Genomic DNA, 20,733 nt, shown 5'->3' on the forward strand with positions numbered 1-20,733 from the left:
CTGCCCCCAGGGCTGCCCGGGAGGCCAGGGAGGCCTGCTTAGAGGCTCCGAGCTGGTGGCCTGAGAAGCGCTCCTGCCTGTGCCCGCGTGCCCTGGCGGTTAGCGGCCAACTGTGGTATGGCCACATTATATGGTGAGGAGGGGGCTTGTCCGAAGGAGGCGGCAGCGAATGCTTATTAGGCACTTACGGTGTACCTGGTGCTCTGCTAAGCCTGTTGAAAGGCCCTGGGCCTCTTGAAGTAGCTGTTTTATGACACGGCAGTGACACAGAGGCGCCCCTAAGGTCTTCCTAGTCAGCGTGGGGCTCGTGACGGAGGCAGGGGCTTTAAGGCTTCCTCCGACTGTTGCTCATTCCAAGACGCACAAGAAGGGCCGATGGGGACACAGCCAGAACCGGCTGGGATGCTGTTGGTCCGACGCGCGGGAAGGGCGCCCTGCATTCGTGCCGCAGGGACACGTCCAACCCGCTTGCAGGCGAGGGGGGGTACACTGGGCACAGAGTGCACGTGCAGGTCCCGTCGCCTTCTGAAGGTCAGGGCGGCCGTGCCGGGTGCCCGGTTTCCCCCCGCGCGGTTTTGGGCAGAGCGCGTGGTGCACACGTGGCGGAGACCCTGGAGGTCACCGTAGGGAGGGGTTGAGCGTGTTCTTTCAAGTTCATCCCCGGTCGTCCTGTAATGCAGCAATTCTGAAGTTAACCGGCACGGAGGAGGGATCAGAAGGTGCTGGGCTGTCTGGGTCAGAGTTCGGGCTGCTGTGGAGGTACTTTCTGGAAGGGCTTGCGGCCCACCTCTCTGAAGGGTTGGGAGGCGCATCTGGGTGAGGTGGCAGGTGAGAGGAAGGCATTCCAGAGAGACGACTGGAGATCTCTTCCAGAGACGACAGAGGGTGAACGGGTGGAAGGGCAGTCACGACGTATTTGCCTTTGAGCTCCACCGCCCGGTGGCTGCTGGCTGGTAGTGAACCAAGTTTCTAACCACTCATCTGCGATTAGTAATGTCTATCCGAAAAAATCGAGAGATGATGGAACTTTTTTCTTTGAAAAAGGATTTGTGATTGTACCCCCTGTATAAGCTTAGCGGAAAATAGAAGAACCCGAGGAACAATTTATTGAGCAACTATCACATTCTAGGCAGTATGTTAAAAGTTTTACATCCGTTATCCTTATTATCCTTTATGATAATCCTTATGAGACTGATCTTACTATCATGACCATTTTACACATCTGAACCTTAGGACGAGCCCGCGGCCCAACGTCACACGTTGGTACCTTCTTTACTGATCAGGGGAAGAACTTCCTTTCTCGTGATGGGGAACCACTTCTGAACCAATGTTTTAAGTTTGGCAAGTTTTAAGTACAGTTTTGCTGAAGAGTATTTTGTCAGTTGCTTTTCCTGTTTGAAGAGATAACTTTGACAGTAAGTTACCAGTGCGTTTGCCCGTAACTCTTAAAAGTTATATTTTTAAGATCTCTTTGATATAGCTAGTCATATGGAACCATCTCTTTCCAAAGTGTGGAAATAAGAACAGAAATTCAATTATGAGTAATAAAGTTTGCTTCTAAACTTTCGCAAAAATAAGTGGGGTAAAAGTCTTTTTAAAGTGTTTTTTTTGTTTTGTTTTGTTTTTGGTGTTTATTCTGAGAGAACGAGAAAGAGACAAGAGAGAGTGCGCAGGGGAGGGGCAGAGAGAGAGGGAGAGAGAGAATCCCCAGCAGGCTCTGTACTGCAGAACTCAGAAACCGTGAGATCACAGCCTGAGCCGAAATCAAGAGTCGGACGCTGAACCGACTGAACCACCCCCAGCGGCCCCCAGTTGGGCTCTGTGCTGACAGCTCAGGGCCCGGAGCCTGCTTCAGATTCTGTCTCCCCCTCTCTCTGCTGTTCCCCTGCTCGTGCTCTGGCTCTCTTTGTCTCTCAAAAATTGAATACACATAAAAAAAAAATTAAAATAAGTAAATCGTGCATCAGTGAGTGCTCGGGAGAAAAATGCAACAGTGAAGGGGGAGATGGAGTGTAGTTATACTTTTGATACAAGCAGGGAAGGCTGTACCAAGAAGGTAAGATCTGAGCAAAGATTTCAAGCAGGTGAGCCATGAAGATTGCTCGTGACAAGGTTTTCCGAGGGAACCGAGAGCAAGTGTAAAAACCTGATTTGAGAGCATGGCTGGAATATTGGGAGGCGAAGCAGAGAGGCCAGAGTGAGAGAGTAAGGGAGAAAAGAAAGATTGTGTAGGGTATTCAGAGCCCCATTAAAAGTTTTGTCTGTTCTTTGAATAACATAGGAAGCCGTGAAAGGGTTTGTAAGGAGAGAAATGACCTGTTCCGACTTACTGACACCATTCCGGCTTCTGTGTTGAGAAGCAGACACAGGGAGACAAGTTAGGAGGCCAGTGAGCAGTCCAGGCAAAGGATCATGGTGGCCTGGGCCACAGTAGGCAGTAGACTGGATGAGCCGTGGTGGGGTCGTGAATATATTTTAAAGGTGCAGCCAACAGGTACAGCCTGGTGCATGGGGTGTGGAGGTGGGGAGAAAGTCACGAAGGATAGCGTCAAAGTTTTGGCCAAGTTGCTTTGCAAAATGTGCGAGAATGGACGATCGGGTTGAGGTTGCCAGTCTCCTGTAGTCAAAAGCATCTGGGTTTTAGACCAGATGGACTTGGTGCGAACTTCAGCTCGGCCAGTGATGAGACAGTGGCTTCTGAGAGAGTTAGGCGACTTCTCTGAAGTTCCGTTTCTTCATCCGTAGGTTGGAGATAATCCCTACTTCACGGTCTGGGTCTTGTTTTACCAGCCTTCCCTCCTGCCATCCCTTTAGATGCTACTTCTCTTTCAAACTCTGCAGGAGAGTATATGGTTCTCTGGCTTAGCACACATTTTCACTGTATCACATGATGTCCGTTCTATTTTTAGTGATGCTAAATTTGCCCTCAGGTTCAGTTGGTGTCAGCCAGATGTCTCCACTGTAAAGGTATCTTTTCTCCTTTGTAATGAGTGATCTGGGGAATGGTACTTGCAGGTGGTGGGACTGTTAGTTCTCAACACCCAGTTATTCAAGTGGTTTTCCCATTCGTTGATGGATTTTGCTTCAACTGTTACTTTGAGGTTTACAGAAGGATGTGTTTTGAAAGATTCCAGTATTCCCTCCTCATTTAAATTTTGAATTATCTTGTACACAAGAGCTACCCCCTTCCTTGTTTTACTTTGGGTATTAACATGGACTCGTGAGTTTCTTGTACGTTTCAATGTACAATAATACATTACCACATTTATCCATTCTCCTTTTGTATTTAATGTATTACAGCCCATAGCTATATATATGATTTCTGATCCTCAAACTGCCCCAGATTTGGCCTGTACGAATCCTTGCAGAACATTTTCTTAGCCCGTTGCCCATACTGCCTGTTAGCCTTAGGTGTTTCTTGGCCTTCTAGCACAGATTTTTCCACATTTACTTTATGTTTTCCTATTTCATACCAGGAATCAGCCATTTCTCCAAGGAGCCTCGGTCCTGTTAACGGAGAAGGGTATTTAGTCACCAAGACTTGAGCACTAGATGTGCTCACTGCAATTTGGGTGTTATTCCATTAAGGGGTTTTCAGTATTTAAAGCCATTTTTTATATTTATGTAAAATATTTTCTCTAATTCAAATCCAATACTATAGAGTTCTTCCTTACCAGGAATGAAAAAAAATTTATATCAAGTAATCCATGTAGAAAGCAATTAATAGAAAGCTCATGTACTACAGGCCAGTTTAATTCAGCAAGAATCTCATCTCCTGGTACAAGTATTAATATTGATGATTTAGCACACTTAGGATAATTTGTTTTGTGGGCTGCGATAGAACAAGAAATCTGAGGAAAGTTTTCATCGCGTCTGGAATTTTGACTCTACTCTTCGCATCCTTACCTTAATCAGAATCACCTACATGACTCATAAGGTTAGTGTCCTTACAAGATGAATAGTTTAGGAGTGCATTTGCCTTTTTAAAATTTCTTAAGTTACAATCAAAATCTCTTTATTAAAACAAATATTTACTGTAAGACTTTAAAGGAATTGAAATGTGACTTATGTAATGTTCTAATACTACCTGTAGATTTTGTTGATGTAATAGTCGATATGTGAATTGTTTGATATTTTAAAAATTGTTTTGTTGTAGTATCCCACATTCATGCTGCTTTTGCTCATTTTAGAATATTGAATCATATAGGGGCATCTGGGGGCTCCGTCGGTTAAGTGTCTGTCTTCGGCTCAGGTCGTGATCTCGCGATTTGTGAGTTCGAGCCCCGCGTCCGGCTCTGTGCTGACAGCTCAGAGCCTGGATCCTGCTTCAGACTCTGTGTCTCCCCTTTTCTCTGTCCCTCCCATGCTCATGCACTCTCTCTGTTTCTCAATAATAAATAAACGTTAAAAATTTTTTTTAATTAAAAAAAAAAGAAAATTGAATCATATCATCAACTTCCCTAATGAGAGCATTTTGAACTGTATCATTCATATATATATATGATACATATATATTTGTGGATTTCAATTAAAACCGATTGTACTATAACGAATGTTTTTTTTAAATGTAATAGCATTTCTTTTTTTTTTTTAATTTTTTTTTTTTTAACGATTATTTATTTTTGAGATAGAGAGAGACAGAGCATGAATGGGGGAGGGTCAGAGAGAGGGAGACACAGAATCCGAAACAGGCACCAGGCTCTGAGCCGTCAGCACAGAGCCCGACGCGGGGCTTGAACTCACGGACCGCGAGATCATGACCTGAGCCGAAGTCGGCCGCCCAACCGACTGAGCCACCCAGGCGCCCCTGTAATAGCATTTCTATTTGTATTTTAAAATAGATATTTGAGATCTTTGTTACAAACACACAGTGTAGTCTTTTAAACAAAAAGCACTGCTGAATGACTGGGTCGGCTTTGTGGATTAAGTTCCTTCTGGCAAACGGCATAAAACTCGTTGAAGGCAATCTCAGGTAGGTTATATTTTTAATTTACGTCAGGCTGCTCTATATTCAGCGGCTACATTAGCATTTTTAAGGGTCTTCCGAGGAGCTGTGTGAGCTCTTCGCTTGTGTGTCCCAAGTGTGAGGTGAACGTGACATTGCCTTTTGGCCAAGATTGCAGAGCAGGGCAGGACCGGATGAGTAATGCTTGTGGTCGTTCACATCTCTGGCAGCCCGTCCCATCCAGCTGTGGTTCTTGTTACTGGAAACCCTGGGCTTTGAAGGAGAGACCACAGCCAGTACTGACTGACAGGTTTACTAGAGTAGAGCAAAGCAAGACAAAACAGTCAACAAATAATTTCTCCATTGACCCGGGACTACCGCACCAGCTTTATTCCAAGTACAAAACTTAAACCTTATTCCAAGTTCTGCCTTGAAAAACTGACAGAGGCGTGCTCAAAATACTTGTCAGGGAAAACGCTTGAGATGCTTTCAGCTATTTTGGGGGCTTGGGAAGAAAAGCCCCCTTGGTGCTGGCTGTGAAGATTTGTAGGCAAGAAGGTTGCAGCGTGATTCCCTTTTGACCGTGCTCGTTTATAACGAATCCTGATACGATGCCACGGGAAGGTATCTGGGCGAAACAACTCTGTCCCATTGTCGAATTCGTTTTGATTCAAGCACTTTGTTAACCGAGGGGAAATAGCTGTAAAAATCTATGATCTCCTCGTGGTGGTTGTGATTGAGTTACACGTCCACGGTTTCTTAAAACAGTGCTTTTTTAAATGCAATTTATTTTTAGTGTCTCTCCCAATGTAGCTTAAATGCAGGCGTTTTAGTTCATATTTATCTTGGAATATATTTGAAAGCACTGACTTTGATGGCAGGGGACCCGGTATATTCATTTTTCTCACTCCTCCGTAGTTTAATGCCACCAGGATTTTGCTCTAGTATTAAGCCAAGGCTGGGGAGGGGTGGAGATGGGAGAGGTATTTTCTCCTAGTGTCTGTTATAACCAGAATAACTTAGTTTGAAATGCAGTAGACATGTAGTTAGAAAGAAAACCCATCCAGTTTTTAAAGCCATATTTGTTCAACTGTATAAATTCCCTTAAGGACAGAAGATAACATTTCTGGTTGGTAATAGGGAAAGGATAAAGGCTAATACTGGTTAAAATAGAATAGGGTCATCTAGTTTCATAGGATTGGCAACAGAAACAAAATGTCAAGGGAGCATTGTACTTGGAGGGGTGGAACTCAGCTCTGGTCGCTGGATCTCTGAGACCCACAGGGTTCTGATAGCTGGGCAGCAGTGTTTTCTGGGTGTTTCTGTGTGGAGACCTTTTATAAGGTGCTTGCCTTCATTTAACCTCTGTAGTTTGCAGCCGGAATTCTAAAAAGGCAGAAATAGTCATTTCTTTTTCCTGGAAGGCATGTGAAAAGTATGTCTTGTTTTGGTTTGCTTTTGAACAGGGCTTTCCCGGAGGACTTACGCCTTAGTTCTTCTATCGTATGAATCAGGGAAGGAGGGAAAGAAATCATTCATACTTTAAATTTGGGGAAACCACCAACTTACTTACGGATGGATTTAAAGTCGGTTTATCCAAGGTCATACGTGATCATCTGACAACCTGGGACCAGAAAGGCTTTTTGGAGGAAGGCTTTTAAGGCTGCATTCAATGTAGCATTCTATTAAGCTGTATGCTTTAAGACTGACTAAATCTTGTTGTTATTTCGAAGAAATAACAAGCATTTTGGTAGATTTGTTAATCCCGGTTGCGAAAACTTTTAAGATGTGTAGGTTTGCATACGTCTCAGTCTTTTCTAACTCTGCTCTCGGGTGCTCTATGAAAATAAGGTCCCCCCCCCCCCCCCCCGCCCGCCTGATAAACAGTCTTTTCCCTTGCGAGGTACGAGCCTGGAGTTTTCTTCCGCATTTGGCCCTCAGTCACGATGGGTGGGCCTAGAACTTGCTAACTGCTAGGTTTCTTACAGTTTTTACTTGATGAGACATGCAGTGGTTCGTTTTTCTCTCAGTCCTGCTAGTGTTAATAAAATGATACAGTGCAGTAAATTGAGAAATGTCTTCATCTTCCTCGGGAATAAGTGCTAAATGTTTACAGCAAAACTAACTTATCCCCATCGAAGAACCTAGAGCCGAAAGGAAATTCCTCGTTTGGTTTTCCTTAAACTGCTGCGAAAGATGAGCAATTTAACTATTAAATTTAAATTTGAGAGCCCAGGGTTTGGTGTGCAGCTTTCTCCTTGAATTGTTCTGATTGGTTTCTCCCCATATATACTTTAACACAATTGGTGCATTCTTGTCTTTTTCTTTCTGCTTTCCTGGGAAGAGAATTATTTGAGCGGCTATAGCGCTGTGTGGGATACCTGGAAGGTGTGAACATGTAGGGGCCCACCTGGAGAATCCGGGCTAAGCTCTTCCTCTCAAAATCTTTAATTTCATGTTTCACCATATAAAGTAACATCCCCAGGTTCCGGGGAGGAGGCACGGCCATCTTTTGAAAGGTTATTTTTTGGCCAACCACAATATTTGGCTTTTAACCTGTGAACGGTTGAGAGGCAGTAAGGTTGACAGGTAGGAGGAGAGTAGGAATTCGAGACTATGGAATCTGAAGGCACACTCATTGGAAACATGGTTCAGTTACGTATTTGCTGGGTAAACTTTAGCAAGTTACTTAGTCTCTTAGTCCTCTTTTCCTCTTCTGTAAGACGTAGACCTACTGATCTGTCATAGGGTCATGTTGAAGATTAAATAATTTAATAAATGGAAAGTGATTAGAATACTGCCTGGTACATCCTGGTACATAGTAGGCACTCGACAAATGTTGACTGTTATTATCGTAAGCAGTTGGCTCAGAAAAGCTTTGCATGAATCAAGCAGCTTGTGAAGGCTGGTATTTTGGTGGTGGATACAGTTGATGTGCTTCGCTTGTATTCATGCAAGTTCATTATTTGCTACCTGAAGGAACATTGGCAAGATACACAGGAAATCATAATTTGTGCGTGTGTTGGTGGCACGCGGGGGGGGGGGGGTCTGGTGACAATCAGACTTCTCTGTGTATACCTTCTTTATATTGCTTTAATTTTTGAATGTATAACAATTTGAAAAGGCCAACAAAATGAAGTTCAAGAAATAAAAGCTCAGAAAGAATCATCTATACTTGATTGTATAGCTAATAAAAATCCCCAAAGAGTAGAATTTGGAGTTTTTTGGGCATCTGTTCCCATGATTCATGAATCTATGTTGTTTCCTTTGGTGTATGTATGATTTTTGTTCTTTCGAATTGAGTCCCATTTTTATATTCAGTATGTTTTCTCAAAACCTTTTTAAATTCCATCTTTTATTGTGCTTTTAAAATAGGTAGATTTATTAAGACTTGGTGAGTAGGTCATTTGATAAGAACAAATTCATCTTGGAAAAATGTATTTAATTTGAAATATGGATCTCTAACTTGTTATTAAATTGAGATAGAGATTTGTGAAGTATAATGATTTAAAACATAGGCTCCTACTTACGAAGCTCTCATCACGTAGTTTTTATTTTCCCATTGGTTTTGTGTTTTGAACCTTGCATTAACTTTAACACTTTTGCTACAGTTCGCTTACTTTTTATTGTATTGCTTTGTACTTCTAGAAATGAAAGACTGAACATGAGTGGGGAAGGGGCAGAGAAAGAGGGAGACACAGAATCTGAAGCAGGCTCCAGGCTCTGAGCTGTCAGCACAGAGCCCGATGCCAGGCTGGAACTCACGAACTGTGAGATCATGACCTGAGCCGAAGTCAGACGCTTAACCCACTGAGCCACCCAGGCGCCCCAAGGACCCTGTTTTTATTACCTCTAGATTTCTAGTACCTGGCATTTTGTTGACGCTCAAAAACAGTTGTTGAATGGACTAATCAATGCATCGTTGGGTGAAGAGATAAAAGCCAAATCACTAAAATTACCTTTTGTGATTTTTGTAGGCTTGTGTGGCAAGTTCATGAAATGGCCAGAACAAAATTCCTTGTCCTTGGACTTCTACTCAATGCTCCTCTCAAAACTACTGATTGATTCCTTTTTTCTGCTTTAAATATGAGATCAGCGGAGGGCTATTCAAATCCTTTGTGCCAAACAGAATAAATTAATCCCCACCCCCAGTAGGATTTAGCACTTTTGCTCATCAGAATCCTCAAAGGAAATTTCTCAAAGCTTGAATGCCTTAGCAGCACATTACGAGAAATTCACTGTTTTGTTAATTCTGTTTATCATACCTTTTCAGTGACATGCATATTCCCCTCTTACTCAGTTTGGGCTGCTGTTACAAATACGTAGGCTGGGTGGCCTAAACCACAGACATTTATGCTCCTCCTTTCTGGAGGCACAGGCTGATTCTGGAGGTGCAGGAGGATTTGGCTCCTACTGAGAGCTCTCCTACTGAGAGTTTGCAGACGGCCACCTTCCTCCATTATCCTCATGGCAGAGAGAGAGGGTGAGAGAAAGTCTCTCCTGTCTCTTCTGGAGCACTAATCCCATCTGGAGGCCTCCACCATCATGAGCTCATTACCTCCCAAAGGTTTCACCTTGAAACACTGAAGATTAGGGCTTCAACGTACGGATTTTCAGGGAACACACACATTCAGTCCATAGCACTATCCCTCTGTCCAAGTGTGCTGATAACTCAAATTAGTATTAAATGGTCCAAACTGTTCTTCTCAATTATAAGGCTTCAATAGACAGACAACTCAATGTTTCCATTTTTATGGGCGTTAAGAGATATGGCAAGTTAGAACTGAACAGTTGACAGGCCTTTTTACTTGGGTTTTCTTCCCTCACTGTCATTATAATGGATCTACAAAGGAAATGAAGGTCTATTTTCATCTGTTTTTCTTACTATGCTAAAAATTGTAGAATTTAACCTGTCCAAATTTGAAGTTCTCGTGTTCTTTCTCATTGGGTCGTGGTACCATACACATAGCTACTGGAGGTGGAAAACCGGGGTTCATCCCCATGGGCCTACCACCTTTAGTCAACTGGTAAGTCTGGTCTCCCTTTTTCCTTTAGGCCTCTTGCACGGTGGTTCCAACGCTGTGTTCTTAGTGGTCTGACTATGAACACCTTAAGGACGGGAGTGGCACTGACGTCTTACATTATCTTGCACAGCCAGATGGGTTGACCCTCAGAGCTTTAAGGCAGACATGGAGAGAAATCAGGTGGAGACAGTGACTTTGTATTATGCATGTAAGAACAGAAGTAGAGAAAGTTCAGCGGCCGAGGAGGGCATGCATATTTGTTAGGAGAGGGTTGAGGTGGGAATGGGCAGCAGTACTTAGAGTCAGAGCAGAGGGGAGGGGGAGAGGGAGAGGGAGAGGGAGAGGAGGGTGTGTTTGGCTCCAGGTCGTGGAGGTGCTTCCATATCTAAGAAGAGTTTTCTCACTTTGTTTTGAAACAGCGAGCAACTGACTAAATGCTGCATTTTAAAATACAAATGTGAAACAGATTATTGCCCTCTCGCTTTAAACCTTAAAACGCACACGTTGCTCCCACCCTACAAAACTGTCAGTGTGCCACCGGGTTGTGGTGTTCGCAGAAGAGGATGTTGAAGGCACCGACTCGCCTGGATTCTTGCGGGGAGGAAAAGGCCTTGGGGAGGGGCAAGGGGTCTGGTTTACCCACGCGGGTAACAAGACACCCGCGGCCACTGAACGAACAGGGATGCGGCCTCCCTGGGCCTGCGGCTCTGCGCACCGCGGGAACCCAGCAGGTTACTCAGCGGTGTTGCCCCTGCACCTCGCAGCCCACCGAGTGGCATCCTCGTGTGTTCTTTTTCAGCCGGGGGGGGAGGGGGGAGGGGGGGCTGGCAGGGGCAAGGGGTTGTGCAATGCTGCTTGTTTAAACAGTCTTCCAGGTGTTCTTGTTTCTTCAGCCCGTCCTCCAATTGTGGGTCCCGGGTTCCAGGCCGCGTGCCCACCTCAGTCGGAGGAAAACTCCGGGTCCCCGAGACGCCGGCAGCCGGGCTGTACTTCCGGCCTGCGCGTGACGTCACCGGAAGTGCCCCCCTCCGCCCGCCCTGCCGTCGGGTATGGCGGCTGGTGGGGCGTGGAGGCCCCGGAGGGACCCCGGGCGGGGTCTGGGTGGACCTCCGGTGCAGGGCGGCCGGGAGGTGGGCCCCAGAGTACGCGGTGAAGGGTCCGCGCGTGGGTGCTGGCGTGTTAGGGGCCCCGCGGCCTGCGGAGGCGTGGGGTCGTCCGGGCGCGGACGGCCGCAGCCTCAGGACCTGCCCAGCTTGCTCGCAGCTTCGCGGTGTCCCTGGTGGTGGACCCGCGTGCAGTGTGGGGTGGCAGGCCGGCCGCCCCGAGGGCCTGTGCTCCCGGTGTCCGTCCTGCCGGCCTGCGCGTCCCCAGGGGGTGGGTTCCCCCACCCAGGGTAGCGTGCAGAGATGCTGGACCCGGAGACCTGAAAGCAGAAACACTAGTTAACTGTGGTGGGGGCGGGGGAGGCGGTAGGGCTGGTTCACGGGACTGTGTCCGTAATCGGGTACCTTTAGGTTGCAACCCATCCAGATCGCTTGAAGACTACGAAAGGTGATGCGCTCAAACCAGGAGCCCCGAGGCAGGGCACCTCCAGGGCTGATGAATTCGTGGCTCATTGACATTCCTAGGATCCGCTTCTTTGCTGCACCCACTCTGCCAGTTGGCTTTGCTCTGATGGCGGCGAGATAGATGCTCTCGCTGTAGCCTGGTTAGCGTGTCGGAGGGAGAGTGGCTAACCGGCTGACTCGCAGGGGACCAGGTTGCTCTCATGATCGATTTGTCCAATCAGGATTTGTTCTGGAGTGGCCACAGTGACCTTCCCTGGTGTGAGGAGAGGAAAGGGCTGTCTGGTGATGTCCTGGTCAGGGGGCAGTCTCGGTGAGAATTGAACAGGCTACTAGGGTGCACAGGTGTCCTGGAGGTAGGAAGACCAGGATTCAGCGGCTTATGCGTGCCTGAGGACTGAGGGAGGGAGTAGATTGCAGGATGGCTGGGATAGTTGGCTTCAGTGACTGGCGGGGGGTGGGGGGGCGGTTCACTTAGAGATGGGGTGCAGAAGAGGGGAAAGTAAAGATGCAGGAAGGTAAGGTATCAATTATCTGATCGTTATTTGATTTTTGTTGTTGTTGTTTAGCAGCTAAAAGTATAGATGTAGAAGTCACCCACAGAGATGTGACAGTTGAAGACATGGGGGTAGAGAAGACTTGGAAGGAAAAGGATATAGAATGAGGATAGGAGAGACGAAATCCCAACAATTTAACAGGTGAGCAGAGGCTCTAAGTCAGCAAAAGACACTTGGAAGGGCCACTTCGGTAGGTAGCAAAGTAGTACTTTGTAGCCCTAAGTGTTAATCTGTCAGTGTCTTAAAATTACCGATCGACGGAAACTTGTTTCGTGAGTACGTTGACGGCTTTTGGACACCAACCCTCAGTGACTCCTCACGGCATCGTTGGCAGGTTTTTATTGTTTTCTGGAGCTTGCAGCATTTAGTATCGGATGGGTTGTAACAGATTTTGAGAATCTCTGTGAAGTTCTGGTTGGCTGTTTTCTATTTTACGCTTCTCAGGATGGGTAGTCTGTGCGATGATTTATTTGCTTTAGGCAAATTGATTGTTGGATAACAGACCTTCTCTGGTGTGTTACGTAGGAGAAATTATCAAGAAAGCACGGGATTGGTTCCTAACATCTGATACGGCTGAGTCTGAGCAGGTGAAGACTGAGGCCGTCAGGAGGCCGAGATGATCGGATTGAACTGCTCAGGGAAGTTTGGCTCGAATCTCCGAAAGCTGTTCCGGGGCAGCGATGGGGTCTGATGTCACAGTGTGGTGATGGAGGCGCGAATCTGACTGAGGGCAGGACGGCGAGCGCGGGATGGTGGAAGAAGGAAAAAGAGAATACATGATGAGTTTCCCCGGCTTGAGGGAAGTTTGATTGTTGTCGCGTCCGGATTGGTGGGCGCCCGAGCGTATTAGAAATCTATGAGAAGGGGATGAAGAGAGTTTGAGGCCCTGAGATGTGGAAAGGGGTAATCGAGTGAACAGAACAAAGAAGGGAATCTCCGGGGTCCCGGGGGAGGGGGTGTGGGGGAGGGGAAGAGCTGGCTGGGGTAAGGGAGAAGGTAGGATGCGGGTAACGGTTCAGAGAGATGCTGAGGAGGAAAAGGGAAGGATCCTCCCGGAAATCCAAGCAGTCAGGTTACGTGTCAGGGAGACAACGATGTGTGTGGGTGCGGAAGAGTGAAGGAAGTCTTCGTTCTGTCCTGGGGACCCGGACACGGAGTCATCCCGGGAGAAATTGAGGGTTTGGCACAGCTGTGCGGTCTCCTCTGAACAATTGAGGCCAGAGAAAGGACTTGGATGTTTGGGTTTACGTTGTGCGGGGATAGGCAAGGGATTCCGTGGTGGTAGCTGAGGCATCGCTACGACAATTCTTCACGCTCAGTAGGGCGGCGGAGACGGCGAGAAGGCCGGGGACACGGATGGAAGGGTGCGGGTGAGGGCACAGAGGCGACTCCATAGGAATGAGAGGAGCACTGAGGTGTGAGGACAGGAAAAGGGGTGTTGGTCCGCTCGGCTGCTGTGACAGGGTGCCCTAGACTGGGGGGCTGACACAGGGCCGCCTAGTCGCACAGTTCTGGCTGGAAGGCCAGCGTCAAGGTCCAGGCTGTTCCAGTTCCTGATGAGAGTTCTCTTCCTGGCTTGCACACGGCCCTCTTCTTGCCACACGCTCGCGTGGCTTGTCTTCTCAGAAGGGCGCGAATCCCGCCCCGAGGGCCCCGCTCGGTGACCTCATCCCCTCCCCAGGAGCCCCGTCTCCAGGGGTCCTCCCATTGAGGGTTAGGGCTTCTACGGAGAATTTTGTGGGAACGCCTTTCAGCCCTTAACAGAAGGTGTGGGCGGTGAGGGGATTTTTTTGTCCCAGAAGGAGACAACCAGGTTTCTACTTGGCCGTGGTTTATGACCTCATGACTCCCAACCCACAGAAGGGAGTATCTGGGTGCAAGTTGATGATTTTCATTTGAATTTAACACGGAAGCTTGAAGGGATAATAAGCAGTAGGTTTGTAATTTCTTAAGTCTGTTTTATTGGCTGTGTCAGCAGGGTCCCATGTCGTTCGTGAAGTGTAATTGGAGACAGCTGTAAATCATGGAATAAACACCTTGTAGTTTTTGAATAGAGGACTCTTTGACGTACAAGCTGAATTGAAACTAGTCCGTAGAAGTCTTTTGTTTTGGATCTTCAAAACGCGAGTTTATTACGTCGGCCAGCTTAATTTTTGGTTAGCAAGTGTGATATTTCTTCAAATGTTAAAAACTTAAGGTAATTTTAAGTCAGGTGTTTTTAAAAATTAATTGTGGGTCGTTTCTAGAAGGCAGTTTCCCTCTTCAGGAAATTCTCGCTCCTGGTTGGAGGGCTATGCCTGAGCCCCACCGGGTCACTGGGTGTGCCTCCGCCTGCCTTTCAGACCCCGTGTTTCCAGATGCACACGTTGGCGAGCACTTGAAAGCAGTTTTAATCCGATTCTCAGCCCCCAAACACCTGTTTCAGTGGAGCTAACGTAAGCGTTACATGCACATTTTCTGACAGATCGCTGTCTCTCTAACTCTCCTAAATGGAGTTTAACGGGATGACTCTTCTGGAACTAGAACTCTGACGTACATCTGCGTAAGTAGAGAGAGTCGTCATGTATAGCTAGCGCACCTTTTAAAAAAATGAAACACTTGCTTCAAAGGTTGAATTTGAGGGCAGAAACTTTTATTGTAATTAATGTAGTATGTTAGGCTGTTTGTTTCATTCCTCAGTGGCTCAAACCTGCTTAGCTCACAACTTTAGCCTACACCCTACCCGACAATTACACACCTCCCTCCCTCTTGGGTTCACACAGGAATGGCCGAAGGTGCCAGACGCTGTAAACTGATAAGAGAAGACGCACACGGGCCTTTGCCATAAGCCAGGGGTCCCTCCTGGGCCGGCTGACGCACACAGCCCCGCTCTGATGTCAGACAGCTGATAAGCAGCGCCCTTGGCTCCTTTCCCACACTTTGTGCAGAGTGGGAAACGGCTCTTTGTCTGCAAAAGCAGCTCTACTGAAGTCTTTCTCTTTCAACTATATTGCTGTTCTTGACTGTAGGCCAGATTCCTGTCTGCTTAAACAGTTTAGTATTCTTTCTGAATTGTTTGGCAGAAATGGATGTTTGTTAGCGAAAATATGTTTAATTCATCGTGCATGGTATTCTGTGGTATGTTTCTTACCCCTTACGAGGCTTCACATTTGGTATTTTTTTGTGAAAAAAGAACGCTGGCAGATATGATGAACGGGGTAGTTCAGTAGGTGGCCGGTACAAAAACTTATATACACTGTCCTCAATATCTGTACCTTCACCTCTGTCTTTCGGAACCTATGGGGAAGGGGAGAGACTGACCACGGACTGAGATCGTTCAGCAGCACAACATCTGGCAGGCCATGTGTCGCAACATATTTACTGGCATTTACGCTGAAACGAGGAGGAATATGAGATTCATGAGATTTAGCTGTTCAAGACTGGTGATAATCTACTGGTACATATGCCAAACATATTCTCTCTACTCATTAAAAAAAAAAAAAATCCAGACGGAGCATGTTCTAGAGCCAAATTGCCATTATAGTGATAAAGTCTGAACAGTATGTCATCCAGTAAAATGCTTAAGTGTATCAATGGCTCATTATGAAATCCTAAAGAGGAAAGATAACATTCAAACCTGGAATTTTGTGCCTCTCTCGTTAAAAAAGGGAACCCAAGGGGCGCCTGGGTGGCGCAGTCGGTTAAGCGTCCGACTTCAGCCAGGTCACGATCTCGCGGTCCGGGAGTTCGAGCCCCGCGTCGGGCTCTGTGCTGACCGCTCAGAGCCTGGAGCCTGTTTCCGATGCTGTGTCTCCCTCTCTCTCTGCCCCTCCCCCATTCATGCTCTGTCTCTCTCTGTCCCAAAAATAAATAAACGTTGAAAAAAAAATTAAAAAAACAAAAGGGAACCCAATTTGGGGCGCCTGGGTGGTTAAGCGTCTGACTCTTGATTTCAGCTTAGGTCATGATCTTACAGTTCATGGGTTTGAGCCCCACATCGGGCTCTGCGCTGACAGTATGGAGCCTGCTTGGGATTCTCTCTCTCTCTCTCTCTCTCTCTCTCTCTCTCTCTCTCTCCCTCCCTCCCTCCCTCCCTCCCTCCCTCCCTCCCTAGGTTGCCCTCTCACTCTCAAAAACTAAATGTATAAACTTAATAAAAAAAATTTAAAAAGGGAGCCCAAGGGGCCCCATATCAAAATGAAAGGTCTATAAACCTGAATAACCTAGCTCACTATATACCAAAAATTTTTAGTTGCTCATCCTGAGATCAGCTCAGATGAGTGCAATTCAAGTTCTGCATTATTGCCTAATCTTACATCTCCAAATATACCCTAGTTGAATGAAGTTAGCAATGAGAATTACAGATCACAGTAATCAGCATGTACAACCAATTAGAAGCAGGAATTATCTGTTTAACATCTATACTTCTATCACCAAGGAAGTCGAGAAAGTGTCTTGGGAATTTAGAAACGCCACTGAATTTCTCCAGGTCTGTCCTTAAGCTATGATATTCTACTGAGGCCACTTTCATAGCAATACAGTAATTTGTTTCTTGACTTCTATAAACTGATATTTTATATTTGTGTGTTAGCGACGGCCAACATTTGCTGAGCACTGTTTTGAGCAGTTGTAATCTCTTCTCCTCATTTAATCCTCACAGCAGTCCTGTGAGCTGTAGATACTATCGTCAGCCCCATTTTACAGGTGAGGCAGTTGAGGCATCGAAGGATGAACTTGCTCCGTGGGTCCGGAAGTGGCGGAGCTCAGAGAAAACCCTGGCAAGCTGTCTTGCACAGGTGGAATTTTATTCCGTGAGTTAGCTGGTGTCAGTGACCAGAAAAATCATGTCCCTTTTCTTCGGCTGTTAACTTATTGTCAGAAAAGTGATTCAGAGTTGAGGCAGGGAATTGGGAGTCTCAGAGCTCATAGGTGACGTTCACGAACCTTTCCAGAAATCAGATGTGCTGTGTGCGGGAGGCTTACACGGGTGGTGTGCGGAATCGGAATCCTGGCACTACTTCGCCACCAGGGAGAATTTGGCTCACGGATGGTGAAGAGCTGGCGGCTGTTGCGTTGGGGGAGGAGGGGGGCACGATATTGACAGGGAGGTAGCAGGTTGAGGGGCGTGTACGTGAGCCGAGGAGGAAAAGCCGTAGCGGGGGCAGGTGGCCGGAAACTTCTGCTGTATTTGCTGCCCCGTGGAGGATGACCATGGGCTCTGAGACGGAGCGGGCCGATCGGCTCGTCACTGAACGCGTGTGAGTGAGAACTTGCTCGAAGAGTCAAATCGGTTTGTCTAAGAGGTGAAGTAAGATGCTTCTCGGATACCGCCGTGTTCGAAAATGGCTACAGTCACAAATCAGAGAACTGTCTTTCCAAGGACAAAGTGTGAAAAGAACTTAGGTTCTGTCAGCACTCTGACCTTACTTTCCGCTCGGTGATGACTTTATCCATAGCGGTGATATTGACGCTTAAGCACAGGAATGAATGTGTTTAGTGTCTCAGTGCCGACGCCTAAGCGGTGTGTAATTTCTTGTTCCGGTCTATTGGCAGGACTTGATCCCTTCGTTTCCCAGCAGAATCTCACGGTGTGTGCTGTTCCGTGTTTTCACATTGATCAGCAAAGAGCTAGTAGAATTGACAAAGAAAATAGCCTGTTGGCAGGGGCTTGGTTCCCACAGACTCAGTTGGTTAGCTTGACTGCTGACGGATAGCGTGGGTCTTGATGTGGACAGCTTCCTGCCCCAGTGGATTCAGTGTAAAACAGGAGTGTCTTAGATGGGGTTATGAGAATACAATGATTTTAATAATAATCATTATTAATAATGAAATTACTAGAAGTAATGGGAGCACTTACTCATTCAGTTCTAAAATATTCGTCAGGTGCCTACTATGTGAAAACAGAGTCAGTCCTCGTTATTTACGGATTCTGTATTTGCGGATGTCTACTCACTAAAATTATCTGTAACCCCCAAATCGGTATTCGTGCTTTTGCTGTCATTTGTGGACACGTGCACACACAGAGCGGCGGAAAATAGGACTCATCCCACGTGTGCCTTCCAGGCTGAGGTTCGACGATGCAACACTCTGCCTTCTTAATTTCAGTTAGCCGTTCCGTAAACCAAATCAGTGTAATGTCCTGTATTTCTCATTTTTGTGCTTTTTAGTTGTGATTTGGCTGTTTAAAAAGGCCCCCACACCGAGTCCGAAGTGCCATCGAATCCTGTGTTCTTAAGCACAAAAACGCTGTGATGTGCCTTATGGAGAAAATGCAGATGGTATTACGGAAGCTTTGTCCAGGCATGCATTAGAGTGCTGTAGGCGGTGACTTCGACGTTAACGAATCAATAATGTATATTAAATAAGGTGTCTTTACATAGACACACACATAAATCAAGGTTACATATTGGTCAGTTGAATGAAAATGTTGTGACTAGAAGCTCCCAGGAGCCTAACTAACCCTGTATTTCCCCTTGGGGGCGATGAGTGGTTCAGTATTTGCTAATGTAGTGTTCGTGTGGACTTTATACGGACAAGAATCCACGGTAATTCCAGGCTCTGGGGAAAAGAAGATGAATTCGACGGTAGTTTCTGCCTTTGAAGATCAGGCTACTTGCGGAGAGAGACTTCAGTCAGTGTTTGGAAAATTGACGTACTGAACATCCTACATAGCTTAGTCTTCCAAGAAAAACTTTGAAGACTCTTTTGGGTTGAGAAAGAAGTTATTAAAGAGAATCAAGTGATTCTGATTTTAAAACAAAGGAGTCCTTGAGAAGGTTGATTTTGGTTCTGAATACATACTTCTCTTAGATAAAGCATTCTAGCTTCTTGATATTAAAATACCAAGCTAATGGAATTGTAATTTCATGTTTGTATTTTTGAAAGCGTATGGGAAAACGCATCATGTGCGTTGCATCGATCGTTACCAGGGGCTCTCCCATTTGTCTCGGTGGTTTCTCTCGTGGGGGCAACTGCATTTAAGCAGGAGGGAGAGCGTGGTCACACAGTTGCATGTTTTAGATGTCAGACCAGATTAATAGTCTCTTTTTCCATGTTCGTTTTTTGGGGGCACAGTATTTACGTGGTTATTTAAAAGATTCATTCTGCCTTTTAAAAAAATCGTTAGATTTTTCAGAGACTTTTATTAGTTCGCAGGGGTTGCCAGAGGACACAGTCACCTTGGACTATACCCTTTTACGTGGCCTCCTATGACTTTCCAGTGCTTTCGGCATATAGAGCACAGTCCTGTCAGTGTTATTTCCCGAGCCAAAATGCTGTGACTGGTCTCTCCTGGTAACACTTCTCTCCGCCCTATTTAACTTTAATATTTTCAGGAAATGTGGGTCAAAAATATCTTCAGATCAATAGTGTCTTCAAAGACCAATTAACATCAGCAAATAAAGATCAGATCACCAGTCGGCCAGGTCGGCTTCAGCTTTCTTTGAAAAAAACCACTTTGATCCGTGTGGTAAGTTTGCGACGAGGCCAGCAGTGTTCTTTCTTCCTTATGGCACCGGTCACAGCAGGAGAAAGGGCTGATTAGTAAGAAACTGCAAATTAGCTCCTCCTTTATGCAGGTGGACTCTTCTTAATAAAGCCTTTCTTGGGCGTAAGCTGTTTGCAGAGCAAGCAAATCTTTAACAGAGGTTTGCAGATTTGGTTTGGTATTGAAGGTAAGCCTAGACGTTGAATTCTTTCCTAAGTCAAAGGAACCTTTTGTAGAGCATATGAGAACTCATCCTTTTAGTAAATTCAGATTTTTATATTTTTACACCATAGATTTTCTTTTTTTAATTTTCTTTTTTCTTTTTTAAAATTTACATCCAAATTAGTATATAGTGAACCAGTGATTCCAGGAGTAGATTCCTTAGTGCCCCTTCCCCATTTAACCCATCCCCCCTCCCACACCCCCTCCAGCAACCCTCAGTTTGTTCTCCATATTTAAGAGTGTCTTATGTTTTTCCCCCTCCCTGTTTTTATATTATTTTTGTTTCCCTTCCCTTATGTTCATCTGTTTTGTACCTTAAATTCCTCATATGAGTGAAGTCGTATCATATTTGTCTTTCTCTGACTAATTTCGCTGAGCATAATACCCTCTGGTTCCATCCATGTAGTTGCAAATGGCTAAATTTCATTCTTTTCGATTGCCGAGTAATACTCCATTGTGTATATATACCACATTTTCTTTATCCATTCATCCATCGATGGACATTTGGGCTCTTTCCATACTTTCGCTCTTGTCAATAGTGCTGCTGTAACCATGGGGGTGCGTGTGTCCCTTCGAAACAGCACACCTGTATCCCTTGGATAAATGCCCAGTGGTGCAATTGCTGGGTCGTAGGGTAGTTCTAGTTTTAGTTTTTTGAGGAACCTCCATACTGTTATCCAGAGCGGCTGCACCAGCTTGCATTCCCACCAACAGTGCAAAAGAGATCCTCTCTCTCCGCATCCTCGCCAACATCTGTTGTTGCCTGAGTTGTTCATGTTAGCCATTCTGCCAGGTGTCAGGTGGTATCTCATTGTGGTTTTGATTTGTATTTCCCTGATGATGAGCGATATTGAGGATTTTTTCATGTGTCGGTTGGCCACCCGGATGTCTTCCTTGGAGAAGTGTCTGTTCATGTCTTTTGCCCATTTCTTCACTGGACTGTTTGTTTTTTGGG

At 46.0% G+C, this 20,733-nt stretch overlaps 1 protein-coding gene across 7 annotated transcripts in view; it reads left to right on the plus strand.

Moving 5' to 3' along the window:
• The window catches only part of PDE10A (phosphodiesterase 10A), a 608,599-nt gene that overhangs the window by 363,384 nt on the left and 224,482 nt on the right, over positions 1-20,733 (plus strand). Inside the window, exon 1 of one of the 7 annotated variants that reach the window (XM_053222006.1) lies at positions 11-133. The exons of the other annotated variants lie outside the window; for them this stretch is intronic. Coding sequence (XP_053077981.1) covers positions 118-133 — 16 coding nt within the window. The 5' untranslated portion in view covers positions 11-117. Of the gene's footprint in view, positions 1-10; positions 134-20,733 lie in introns of those variants that run through there. 7 annotated transcript variants of the gene reach the window in all.

This window comes from Acinonyx jubatus, chromosome B2 (assembly GCF_027475565.1).
Source record: "Acinonyx jubatus isolate Ajub_Pintada_27869175 chromosome B2, VMU_Ajub_asm_v1.0, whole genome shotgun sequence".
Classification (NCBI taxonomy): domain Eukaryota; kingdom Metazoa; phylum Chordata; class Mammalia; order Carnivora; family Felidae; genus Acinonyx; species Acinonyx jubatus.